Source organism: Plecotus auritus (genome assembly GCF_963455305.1).
Source record: "Plecotus auritus genome assembly, chromosome: 2".
Lineage (NCBI taxonomy): Eukaryota > Metazoa > Chordata > Mammalia > Chiroptera > Vespertilionidae > Plecotus > Plecotus auritus.
The window spans coordinates 28,440,481-28,452,549 of record NC_137771.1 but is presented as its reverse complement, the minus strand read 5'-3'; the positions used below and the strand labels follow the sequence as shown (position 1 = coordinate 28,452,549).

Sequence of the window (12,069 nt, the reverse complement as noted above, 5' to 3'; positions counted from 1 at the left end):
TCAGTTTACTTTTATGTAATCACATTAGTCTAGGTCAGGACATTATTTACAGAAATTAAGATTAAAGATCAATGTATAAAAGAACTTCCAGAAGCAAAAAAATTCCAGCACTATTTTTACATTGCATTACATTACAAGTAGTAGGTAACTTTGACTAAGAGCTTTGGAACTCTCCTTCATTTGGCCTTTTTGGGTCTCAGGAAGCATGGTGCTTCCTGATGGGTTATTGAGACAGGAATCTGTAACAGGGATGAAGGGACCTGATCCTTAGTACAGTGAGTACACGTTTGATTTTTACCGAGCAAAGGAAATGAAAGCACAGAGGGACGAAAGATTTGCACATCATTTTTAATTTTCTCTCTCACACTGTGACCTTGTTAGAACTTTAAATCATGAATTAATTTATTTTGCATTTAACAAGCATCTATTAATATGCCAGTAACTGTGCTAGGCCTTTGAAATATATAGTTTCTGACTTAAAATAAGTCACAATCCAGTGGAGAAGGGTAGAAGGAGATGAGGCTGATTAGGTAATAAGGGAGGCAGACCATGGAAGCTTTTTGTGGTAGTTTTTAAGCAGGAAAATGACATGATCAGTTTTATTTCTTAGTAAGATAATTCTGGCAGCAGTGGAAATAGGCCTGGAATAAGAAGACTAAAGTCAGGGAGACCAGTAACAAGACTCTAAAAACAGCTCTATAAACCTGATTGCTGCTCTACTAGTATACTCCCTCCACCCCCAATTCCCATTCAAAGAAGCTCTGCAGGCTGACACAGGACCACACAGATGGAGTATAGGTAGGAAGGCAAGACAGAGGCAGAGGCTGAGGAGGGTAAAATTATGAACCCTGAAGCTACAGTTCATGGTTTTTGTCATTTTGTAAAGGATCAAGTCAAACATCTTTGAAAAATTCTGTGTAAGCTGGAAGCTCCTGTATTGAATTTCAATGTGATTTTTCTTCTGATCCTTTGGTGGAGATTAAAAATTTCCATATGAATATAAAGAATGAAACAACATTTGCTTTTGGCTCTTTTTCTCCCCTTTAATACATCAAACCAGTGTGGGTAGCAAATGTTCTTTGGCCCCCTCTGGTGGAAAACAAATCATTTCCCTTTGAAGAAATAACAAAGCATGGACAGCTGGGGGATTTCAGAGCCATGACATTTACATTATGGACCAAACAAAACTGTCACTGCAAGAGGCAAGCAAACAAGCCTTGGCACACAGCCTCTTTAGGCAGAGCCTTTTAAGGAGATCAGCCAGTGATGTGACGAAAGGACATGAAGTAGTCCTGCCAGTTCCCACCTGCCTCTGCTGGTAGTGAACATCAGGTCAATTCCCTTAATGCAGTTGGCTTAGCAGCATAATGGAGGCCAAAGGTACTCTTCCTGTTTCCTACTCAAAGTAGAGACAACTCAAAGCTGTGCTAAGAAGTGAGACAGGCCACTGTGAACAACCATTGTTAACATCCTGATCTTGGGGCCGAAGACTGGCAGCTGGGTCCACTCACTGCCCTGGACCCAGGCAACCTCACTCTCTCCCTTTCCTCTTATACACAACCTTCCCAGAAACACCTGCCTCATCCTATCTAATAAAATAGTAATATGCAAATTAACCACCACCCTGCTACACCCACAAGCCATGCCCACCGGCCAATCAGGAGCAAGTATGCAAATTAACCCCAACCCAAGATGGCTACGGCCATGGAGAGAGCAGGAGGCTTGGGTTTCCCTGGCAATGGAGGAAGCCAAGCTTTCCGCACACCCTGGCTGGCCCAGGCCTCCACTCAAGGCTACAAAGTTTCAATTATAGAAGATAAATAAATCCCAACAAAAATGGTGGCAGCCACGGAGCTGGAGAGAGCAGGAGGCTTGAGTTGCCCCCAGCGATGGAGAAAGCCAGCTTCCACAGCCCTGGCCTGCCTTGGCCTCTGCTCAAGGCTAAAAGTTTCAATTATAGAAGATATATAAACCCCAACAAAAATGGCTGCAGTCATGGAACAAGCAGGAGTCTTGGCTCCGCTCAAGGCTACAAAGTTTCAATTATAGAAGATAAATAAATCCCAGATACCAGGGCCTCCACTTGGGTTGCCAGGGGGCGTGGCTGGCCTGCAAACCACCACAGGCCCCTCGCCCAGGCCACCAAACGCCCCAAGGGAACCCCCACCCTGATCCGGGACACCCTTCAGGGCAAACCAGCTGGCACCCACCTGTGCACCAGGCCTCTATCCTATCTAATAAAAGAGTAATATGCAAATTGACCATCACTCCAACAAACAAGATGGCTGCCCCCATGTGGACACAAGATGGCCACCACAAGATGGCCAGTAGGGGAGGGCAGTTGGGAGGGACCAGGCCTGCAAGGGAGGGCAGTTGTGGGCGATCAGGCCAGCAGGGGAGGGCAGTTGGGAGGGACCAGGCCTGCAGGGGAGGGCAGTTGGGAGGGACCAGGCCTGCAAGGAAGAGCAGTTGGGGGGGACCCAGGCCTGCAGGGGAGAGCAGTTGGGGGAGACCAGGCCTGCAGGGGAGGGCAGTTAGGGGCAAACAGGCTGGCAGGGGAGCAGTTAGGCATCAATCAGGCTGGCAGGGAAGTGGTTAGGGGGTGATCAGGCTGGCAGGCAGAAGCGGTTAGGGGCAATCAGGAAGGCAGGCAGGCGAGCAGTTGTGAGCCAGCAGTCCTGGATTGTGAGAGGGATGTCCGACCACCCGTTTAGGCCCAATCCCGGTAGGATCGTGCCTAAACGGGCAGTCGGACATCCCTTGAGGAGTCCCAGATTGGAGAGGGTGCAGCCTGGGCTGAAGGACACCCCCTGCCCTGTGCACGAATTTCATGCACCGGGCCTCTAGTGAAATTATAAGCCTCTAAGAAATAAGAAATCACAAAGGAGAACAACAGACTTGACTACTAGCAGTAAATAAACAACTCCACCAAGTTAAAAAGAAAAAATAATTGCTACTAATAGAACAAAGGATTAATAGCCTAAATAGATATAAATGTTCAAGAAACATAAAAATATTTTTAAGGAAATAAAAATTAAAACAAGTTGCAATTTCTAACCCCCAATCAAATTAGCAGATTTAAAATAATTCTCATTACTAATAAGGGTGCTTTGAGATGATAGTTACTCTCAAACAAAGGGAGTCAGAGTATAAACTGGTAAAATCTTTTCTGAAAAGTAATTAGAATATATTAGCAAAGAGTAGACAAAATACTTTTTTTCTTTTTTTTTTTTTTAATATATTTTATTGATATTTTACAGAGAGGAAGGGAGAGGGATAGAGAGCTAGAAACATCGATGAGAGAGAAACATCGATCAGCTGCCTCCTGCACACCACCCACTGGGGATGTGCCCGCAACCAAGGTACATGCCCTTGACCGGAATCGAACCCGGGACCCTTCAGTCTGCAGGCCGACGCTCTATCCACTGAGCCAAACCGGTTTTGGCAATACTTTTTTTCTTAACTTAGTCAACTGCCGAAATCCTCATCTCTTTTTTCATTGCTGATGTACCAAATTACTTCTGCTGTTTGAACTGTTAGTACATTTCCTTTCCTTCCATTCACCAAACATATAGGGGTGAGCAAAAGTAGGTTTACAATTGCTCATATGGAAAATAATACACAAATAATACAAGAATAATAAAAAAAGAATAATCAAGAATAAACTGTTTCCTGTATGCATAACTGTTAACCTACTTTTGTCCACCCTGTATACTGAATGCCTTACAAATCCAGGTAGGTATCTAATTTCAAAGAATTATGGTGGAAGAAATAACATGCCAACAACTAAAAAAGGCACAGGGCAGAATATGTTAACTTTCATAGGTGAAAAATAACAAAGGATTGCTAAAGCAGTCTTTTCTTGAAGTTGCATCTCCTAGAATTACTTTTTCCTTTCCATCCCTAAATAAGTCATCACTCCATAGCTAGATAATTATAAATGACTCCTACTTCCCTTAGAGGATTCTCTTTCCCACCCAGAATCATCTATGTTCTCCTGTCAGGTTACATCATTGCTCATTCCATATGGGACTATTCTGTTTAAAGATCTATAACTCCTTGCTTAGCTTTCAAGGTCTTCTGCATGCTGCTCCCACCAACCTATTCAATCCTATCTTCCACAAATTTCAGATAAGACCTCCACTATTTCAGCCAGGAATAAAGAATCTCCCTCAAGTACCATTCTAATTTGTCCTGCTATATCTTTATGTTTTTCCTAATATATTGAAATTTGTCAATTTTCAATATAATGATTTTATTCCCAACAACTCTGAGAAGTGAAGGGTAGATGGGGGGAAGAAAGAGATGAGGGTATTTTTAGTAGATCTTGAAATGGGGAGGCAGTTTGAGTTGAGGCTCTGAATCACCCTCTATTTCAGCAGGTTCTGAGAAAGTCCTATTTGGCAGAGTTTCTGACTAGAAGCCACAAAACCACCAAATTCAGGCTCGTCCTTAAGGGACATATCACTGCACAATACTTGCCAGGTGTGGGAACAGCTACTTTTGGTGGCCAAAAGAGCTACAAAGGAGATACTGTTATCCTGGTATCCAGACAACAAAAGCTATAATCCCATTTGGTAGTATTAAGGAAGCAATGCTAGGTTTTTTGTTTTTTTTTTGGGGGGGCGGGGGCAGTTATAATGGTATTAAGGTCTTTGTTTAAAACATAAAAATATTGTTTATGTTTTATTTTTTATTTATTTTTATTTTTTAAAAATATATTTTATTGATTTTTTACAGAGAGGAAGGGAGAGGGATAGAGAGCCAGAAACATCGATGAGAGAGAAACATCGATCAGCTGCCTCCTGCACATCCCCCACCGGGGATGTGCCCGCAACCAAGGTACATGCCCTTGACCGGAATTGAACCCGGGACCCTTCAGTCTGTAGGCCGACGCTCTATCCACTGAGCCAAACCGGTTAGGGCTATGTTTTATTGTTTTAAAAAATATATTTTATTGATTTTTTACAAAGAAGGGAGATGGATACTTAGAAACATCGATGAGAGAGAAACATCGATCAGCTGCCTCCTGCACACCCCCTACTGGGGATGTGCCTGCAACCAAGGTACATGCCCTTGACCGGAATCGAACCTGGGATCCTCAGTCCACAGGCCGATGCTCTATCCACCGAGCCAAACCGGCTAGGGCTTGTTTATGTTTTAGAGATACATACTGAAATATTTACAGATAATTCAACTGAAATAATTACAGATGAAATTATATCATAATGACTTGCTTTAAAATAATCGGGTATGATGCTGTGTAGATGGGTATAAAAGAAGATTGGCCATGAATTGATAATTACTGAAGCGGTGTGATGGATCTATGGGACTTCATCACATTACTTTCTCTACTTTTGTATGAGATGGGTAAGAAGAGGAGCAGCCATCAAGGGACAGGAGCTGCTCCTCTTCTTACACATGCGCTTATTAAATCTTTTCCCACCTGTTCCCCTGAGGACTCTAGTTGCATTTCCTATCAAAAGTCCTTGAGACCAATAACAAAAGGAGGTTTTCCCTCTGGAAACCCAAGTCCTGTGATTTGGCAGACACAGTCTCTGGGAATTATTAAAGCCCGCAGTTCTGTTCTCAAAGCAAAATCAGAAAAGTACAAAAATTTGTTTCTCTACATTCATGAAAGTTCACTCCGTGAGGTGGACTTCTTTTCCAACATTGGAGGGAAACTTGCTCTTCTTTTTTTCCTCCTCTCAAAGAATTCTCTGGCCCTTTGCCAAGAGGGCCCATCTATGGGATAACTGCCTTGGGCCGTGGTCAGCAAACTGTGGCTCACGAGCCACATGCGGCTCACGAGCCGCGGTTTGCTGCTCTGTTGACTAATGAGTTTGCCGACCACTGACCTAGACTCTTGATTCCAATAATTACAGGCTGTTGTTGTTCCTTGTCTTTGAGCCACAGTTTGTCGACCACTGGCCTAGGGAAAGGACATCTACTTAGAGACAAATAGCACTAGAATTGGGGAGCTGACCTTTACAGAAGGAAGCAAGAACAGCTTGGAGCTGTGCAGAAAGAGGCATTATAGGTTACTACTAGTTTTACAAAAATATTTTTCTGGTTTATTATAGATCCCAAAAATACAAGTAGGGGACTCTGTGGTACAGACAAAATAACAGGATGCTGATAACATGATTTCATTTCTAGGACAAAGGTGAAAATAAATTGTAATTTATAAAAACTGGTTACCTAACATTATCATGGTTTAAAACTGTTAACTAAGTCAGACAGTAGCTTTAGCACTGTGGACCTGACTCTACCCCCCCTCTTTCTTACTCATTTTCCATTAGGAAGTCCACAACATATTTTTTCATGCAGTAGAGATGGGCGTCCACAAGGCCTGTGTGGAAATGTATTCTAGGGTGCCTGCAAAAAGAAAAGAGAGCATGTCCTTAGGTGAGGATAATAATCAGGGGCTCACAATCAGGTAACATGTGTTCTATCCTATTATTAGGTAGTAGGCATTAGAAAAAAAAATTTTTCATTTTTTTGGAAAAAATTTTTAAAAAATATATTTGTATTGATTTCAGAGAGGAAGGGAGAGGGAAAGACAGAAACATCAATGATCAGAGACAATCACTGATCGGCTGCCTTTTGCATGGCCCCACACTGGGGATCGAGCCCACAACCTGGGCATGTGCCCTGATCAGGAATTGAATCATGACCTGGTTCGTAAGTCGATGCTTAATCATTGAGCCACACCAGCGGGGCAGCATCAGAATTTTTAAGAGCTATGTTGCCTACACCCCATCCTGGGGAGATCAAGATGGTGGATACTAGCTCTGATGCAACCACAGAACAGGTCTTTTCTTTAAAGAAACCCTATTTCACACTTTATGAGGCTTTTAGGCATTAAACCAAAATCAATAAGCCATCAAATCACTGACAAGGCACCTTCTATTCTATCGCTCCTACCCACAAAGCTTGTCACTAACATTTTCCTGTTTCTTCTCCAAATACCCTACTTCTTCCTGCAGGCCATACTTTACTCCAGGATTTGGCTTGTGTTACTCCATTTTCACAGAAGATGAAGTAAAATTCTATGAATACTCTCTAACTCCCACTTTTATTTATTCATCAGGACTTTCCCCAGTTATACTTCCTCCAGGAAATCTTCACCCAAGTTTGTGCTCTCAGACTTATGCCCACCTATATCAGACAACTTATCATACACTAAGATAACAACCTATTTATTTGTCTCTCTTCCACTAGACTAAAAATTCCCTGAAGGTAGAGAATTTTCTTTATAGACTGAGCTCTTAGCATTGTATTTCACACAGAGTAAATGTTAATAAATAGTTATTGAATAAACAAACAAATGAATAAATTAGGTCAACTTAAGGCATCTGCCTGATTGCTGTCTATTTTAGTTTGCCATTTTGGTTTCAGCTTCAAGAAATGTCATGCTTGCCCTGGCCAGTGTGTCACCCCATGGACTGAGAGGTTGTGGTTTGATTCCCAGTCAGGGCATATGCCTGGATTTTGGGTTTGAGTTCCAGTGGGAGCTCGTATAGCATGTTCATGGGTACCCGAGGCAACCCATCAATGTTTCTCTTTCTCTCTCTCCCTTCTTTTCTCTCTAAAATCAATGAAAGCATGTCCTTAGGTGAGGATAATAAAAAGAAAGAAATGTCATGCTTATAATTTCCAAGGTCATTTTATTTAATAAAAACAGACAGTTAAGAGGAAGGAAAAAAGAAGGGTGGAAAATAAAGATTCCAATCATAGCTGCCTGGCTGTCATTTTTCTTCTACTCTGTTACTTTGCTTTGACTGGCTTATAGCTTTAAGGAAAATTATTCTCATGGGATCTAGATAACCTAGAAGTAATATATCAAATAAATTAAGGTGCACCACCCTGAGCTTCCATTATTTTGGGAGAAAGGCAAACAAAATTCTTTGAAAAGAGCAACAGAGGAGTCAGACTTTTTATCCCACACCTATAACACATATACTTCACACACAAGCCAATTAATATATGCAATGATGATGAAGAAGAAAGGAGAAGCTACTTCTCAATACTAACTTTCTGAGATTCTTGATTTTTAAGAAATTCCTCAGGATGAATGTGGTTACCAGGGTTTTACCTGAAGTCTACACTGATAATTCTCTTCCTTTCTCTAACCAATTTGGAAAGTTGCACTCGCCTGTTCAGTCTCTTGGTTTACAAATTCCCTGAATCATTCAACATACTCTACCTATACTTACTGAATCCTCACAACTACCTCATGAAGTAGATATATTACTCCCATTTTTATAGCAGAGGTCAACTGCTATAAAACAGCCAGAAAAGGAATAAATTAAAAGTCTGAATAACCATCTTGTAAACTGTTATCAATCCCTAGCATATATGGCACGAGATTCATATAGCATTTTATAGCTTACTAGAGGCCCGATGCATGAAATTCGTGCAAGAGTAGACCTTCCCTTCCACCGGCTGCCGGCACTGGCTTCCCTCTGGCACCCAGGACCGGGCTTCCCTCCAGCTGCTGGCAGGCACTGGGACCCAGGCTTCCCTTGCAGCCCTGGCTTTGTCCAGAAGGTCATCCGGTCTAATTAGCATATTACACTTTTATTATTATAGACTAGAGGCCCAGTGCACGACATTCGTGCACTGGTGTGTGTGTGGGGGGTCCCTCAGCCTGGCCTGCAACCTCTCGCAGTCTGGGACCACTTGGGGGATGTCTGACTGCTGGTTTAGGCCCGCAGTCAGACATCCCCCCAGGGGTCCTTAGCGCTGGTGCAGAGTCTTTCCCGCTGCTGCACTCACCAGCCCTGAACCCAGCTTCTGGCTGAGTGGTGCTCCCCCTGTGGGAGTGCACTGACCACCAGGTGGCAGCTCCTGCATTGAGTGTCTGCCCCCTGGTGGTCAGTGCACGTCATAGCAACCAGTCATTCTGCCATTCGGTCAATTTGTATATTAGCCTTTTATTATATAGGATAAATATTTTTTCTACTTTTTACTCTCATACTTTTTACTCTCATCCCATAAAATAGGTAAAAAAAATTCTCCCATTTTAAAGGAAAAAAATGTTCCAAAAATTTAGAATACTCAAGGCTAGAGATTTAGTTACAAATATGAAAGACAATGAAGAAATAGAGATGGGCAATTCAGAGATTTTTTTTTCTTTTATATTAAATTTGTAGTGAATGTAAATATTGGGACTGGGAAACTAATGGCATTTAAGATGCCAAAGAGGTGGGTTTCTTATTTCACTCTATTATTTTTGAATTACATGAGAAATAGGATTGATATTTTAAAACAAAATAAACAAAATCAAAAAGCCTCAAAGAGTGCCAGTAATACTTGGGTAACTGGCAGACAGTTCTGAGCCAGAGAGGCTTTGAATTTGTATGACATAAAGTAAGAAATTAGTAAATAGAAATGAATAAGATAATTAGAAACACTTGAAATTTTATGTTTGTAAAGTAATTTAAAACAATTTTCCAAGCACAGGAAAAGTCCATTATAATAAAAAATAAAATATATGAAAAATTTATGGGAATCCTTTCAATGATAAAATAACAATAAAATTTCAGAGATGTGGTATAAAAATTTAATCTTTAAAGTCTATAAGATCATTTGTGAAACTCCCACAGGTTTTTTCTTCTCTTCAACTAACATAAAAATAAATTTTTGTTGTTGTCGTTAATCCTAACCCGAGAGTATTTTTCCCATTGATTTTTAGAGAGACTGGAAGGGAGAGGGGAGGAGGGATAGAGAGAACTCTTTCTCAACCTGCTTTCAAGTTTCTTGGAGAGCAAGAAAGCAGATATTAAGAAATGCTCCTAGCTCCTCGGCAGGGTCATTGGTACCAGCTGCTACAGGAGCTGGAGGGTTGGGGGGCAAGTTGCCCATGGTGCTCCCCCATGGAGGAGACAGCACACAGGACTGCAACCCTGATGCTTTCACCTTCCACTGGACAGTGATGAAGGCTGTGGCTGTGCCGGTGAGCACAGGAGAGAGTGGCCTGCTCGAAGGTGTGAGCAGAGGTGACAGGAGCAGAATAGCAGAGGATTTGGAGACTACATCATTTTGCCTTCAGCACAACCATTTCTGTCCTGTGATCAATGTGAGTCGCAGGAACTTCTTAAGTAACAAACAAAATGAGCCAGGGGCATGGAGTATATGACTTTCATATTGGTCTGGGATTGGCTAGGAGTTCCAGCATTATCATTGAAGGAAGTTTCATTTTGGAACAAACAATAAAGACCTTCTGTGACTAGCCAGGAAAGGCTCCATGAAAGCAGGTCAGTAACGCGTAAGAACCAGAAGCAACAATTCCAATGAGGACAAAAACCTCCCAAGATAACTTAGCCATCTTGAAGGGTTCAATGCAACAACACAAACAGCCTTCCTCAGACAGTCACCTTCTACTTTATTTGGCAATCTGAAACTTATTCCAATAGAGAAACATCTCCCCATCCCCCTGACCCCCACTAGAAGAGTCAGAGCTAATTCCCTACTGCCTAATCATTATAATTGAAAAGAAATGAAAGACCAAGGTATGCTTGAAATAATCAAGGTTGCTCAGAAGTAGAGGAAAGAAAATGACCCATGAAGCATGGCTACTTACTAGCTATCTACAATTCTAATGAGGCAGATTTTTGGGCAAGTACCTGTTGCCTAAGTACCTGGTAGCTGTTTTATAAAAAGTACCTGCCATACCACCCCAAATGCCTGCTCTTGATGGCAGGGTAAGGGGCAGGAACGACAGGTTGCTGATTGTTAGGAGTGCATATGGAGTTACCAAACCAAAGGTCTGCCTATGCAGCACCATGGGCTCTGGCACCATTGGCGCTCAGGCCCTCTCCTAGAAAGGCAGTGTTGAAGTGAAAGCCCTGGACTCAAAGCAGCAGACAGTAAAAGTGCTTCTCTTCATTGTACTGACAGAAAAACAAAAGGAAGTTATTTTAGTCCACATTAATTGAATACCTACTATATGCCAGGCACTTGGGATATAGCAGTAAACAAGATGGACATGACCCCTGAAGCTTACAGTTTAACGGAACATAAATTATTGCAAGTATGCAATAACTAAAAGGCAGCACAGAATGCTACAGAAGCATATAATGGGGGACCTCACTCAGGCTGACAGATATGGGAAGTTTCCCTTTCAGCTTAGACCTGAAGGAAGGGAGAGAGATAGCCAAGTGAAAGGGGCATAGCAACTAAGATAGGCACTCTGGGCAGAGAAAAATAGCTGGTGATAAGACCTTGAGGCAGATTGGTGAGTGTGAGGAACTAAAGATGCCCAGTACTGACAAAACAGGAAACAAGTTGGGGAGATACACAAGATGAGGTTGGAGAGGTTTTAGGCCATGTTAAAGATTTTGATCTTTATTCTAAAGGAAGTAGGTCTTGCTTTCCAGCAGTGACAACTTCCCCATGACAACTTGCCTCTTGCTAAGGATCTCCTTCATCCCTTCCCAGAAGAGAAGAGGAAACACAAGAAGAAGTACCTGGTGCAGAGCCCCAATTCCTACTTCATGGGTGTGAAATGCCCGGGATGCTATAAAATCACCACCACCTTCAACCATGCACAAACGGTACTTTTGTGTTGGCTGTCCCACTGTCCTCTGTCAGCCTACAGGAGGAAAAGCAAGGCTTCAGAGGATGTTCCTTCAGAAGGAAGCAGCACTAAAAGCACCCAGAATCAAGATGAGTGGGAAACCATCCCAATAAACACATTTTGGATTTAAAAAAAAAAAAAGGAAGCAGGTCTCAGGTTATGTGTATAGGATAAGGTAGAGGTGTATAACACAAAATCATCTCCTATGTCTCTAGCATATTCAATATCTTGAGACTAATGACCACCTATATTCTGTGATGATATCATTGGCTGAATAGTGAGCTAAATCAAAGTTGAAAGGCAGCTCGGTGTAGTAAAAAGAGCAATGGCTAAGAGGGCTCTAGTTCTGACCTCACCACTAAATATGACAAAATTTTTCTTCATGCCAGTTTCTTATTATAAAACAGAGTGTTGTGCTTCAGTTAGTCCTAGAGTTTTGTGGAGGTGCTTCAGGACCTGCTAAGGGAAGCCTGAATAAGAATAAC

The 12,069-nt window shown here is 42.0% G+C and overlaps 1 protein-coding gene and 1 pseudogene across 3 annotated transcripts in view; one reads left to right on the top strand and one right to left on the bottom strand.

Annotated features, from left to right (window-relative positions):
* EIF2B3 (eukaryotic translation initiation factor 2B subunit gamma) overlaps nt 1-12,069 on the bottom strand; it is a 97,617-nt gene that overhangs the window by 25,982 nt on the left and 59,566 nt on the right. Inside the window, exon 6 of one of the 2 annotated variants that reach the window (XM_080654480.1) lies at nt 6,289-6,378. The exons of the other annotated variant lie outside the window; for it this stretch is intronic. Coding sequence (XP_080510606.1) covers nt 6,289-6,378 — 90 coding nt within the window. The remainder of the gene's footprint in view (nt 1-6,288; nt 6,379-12,069) is intronic. 2 annotated transcript variants of the gene reach the window in all.
* LOC308240978 (small ribosomal subunit protein eS27-like) lies at nt 11,502-11,656 on the top strand (annotated as a pseudogene). Its single transcript has one exon. The product of its transcript is annotated as a small ribosomal subunit protein eS27-like (transcript).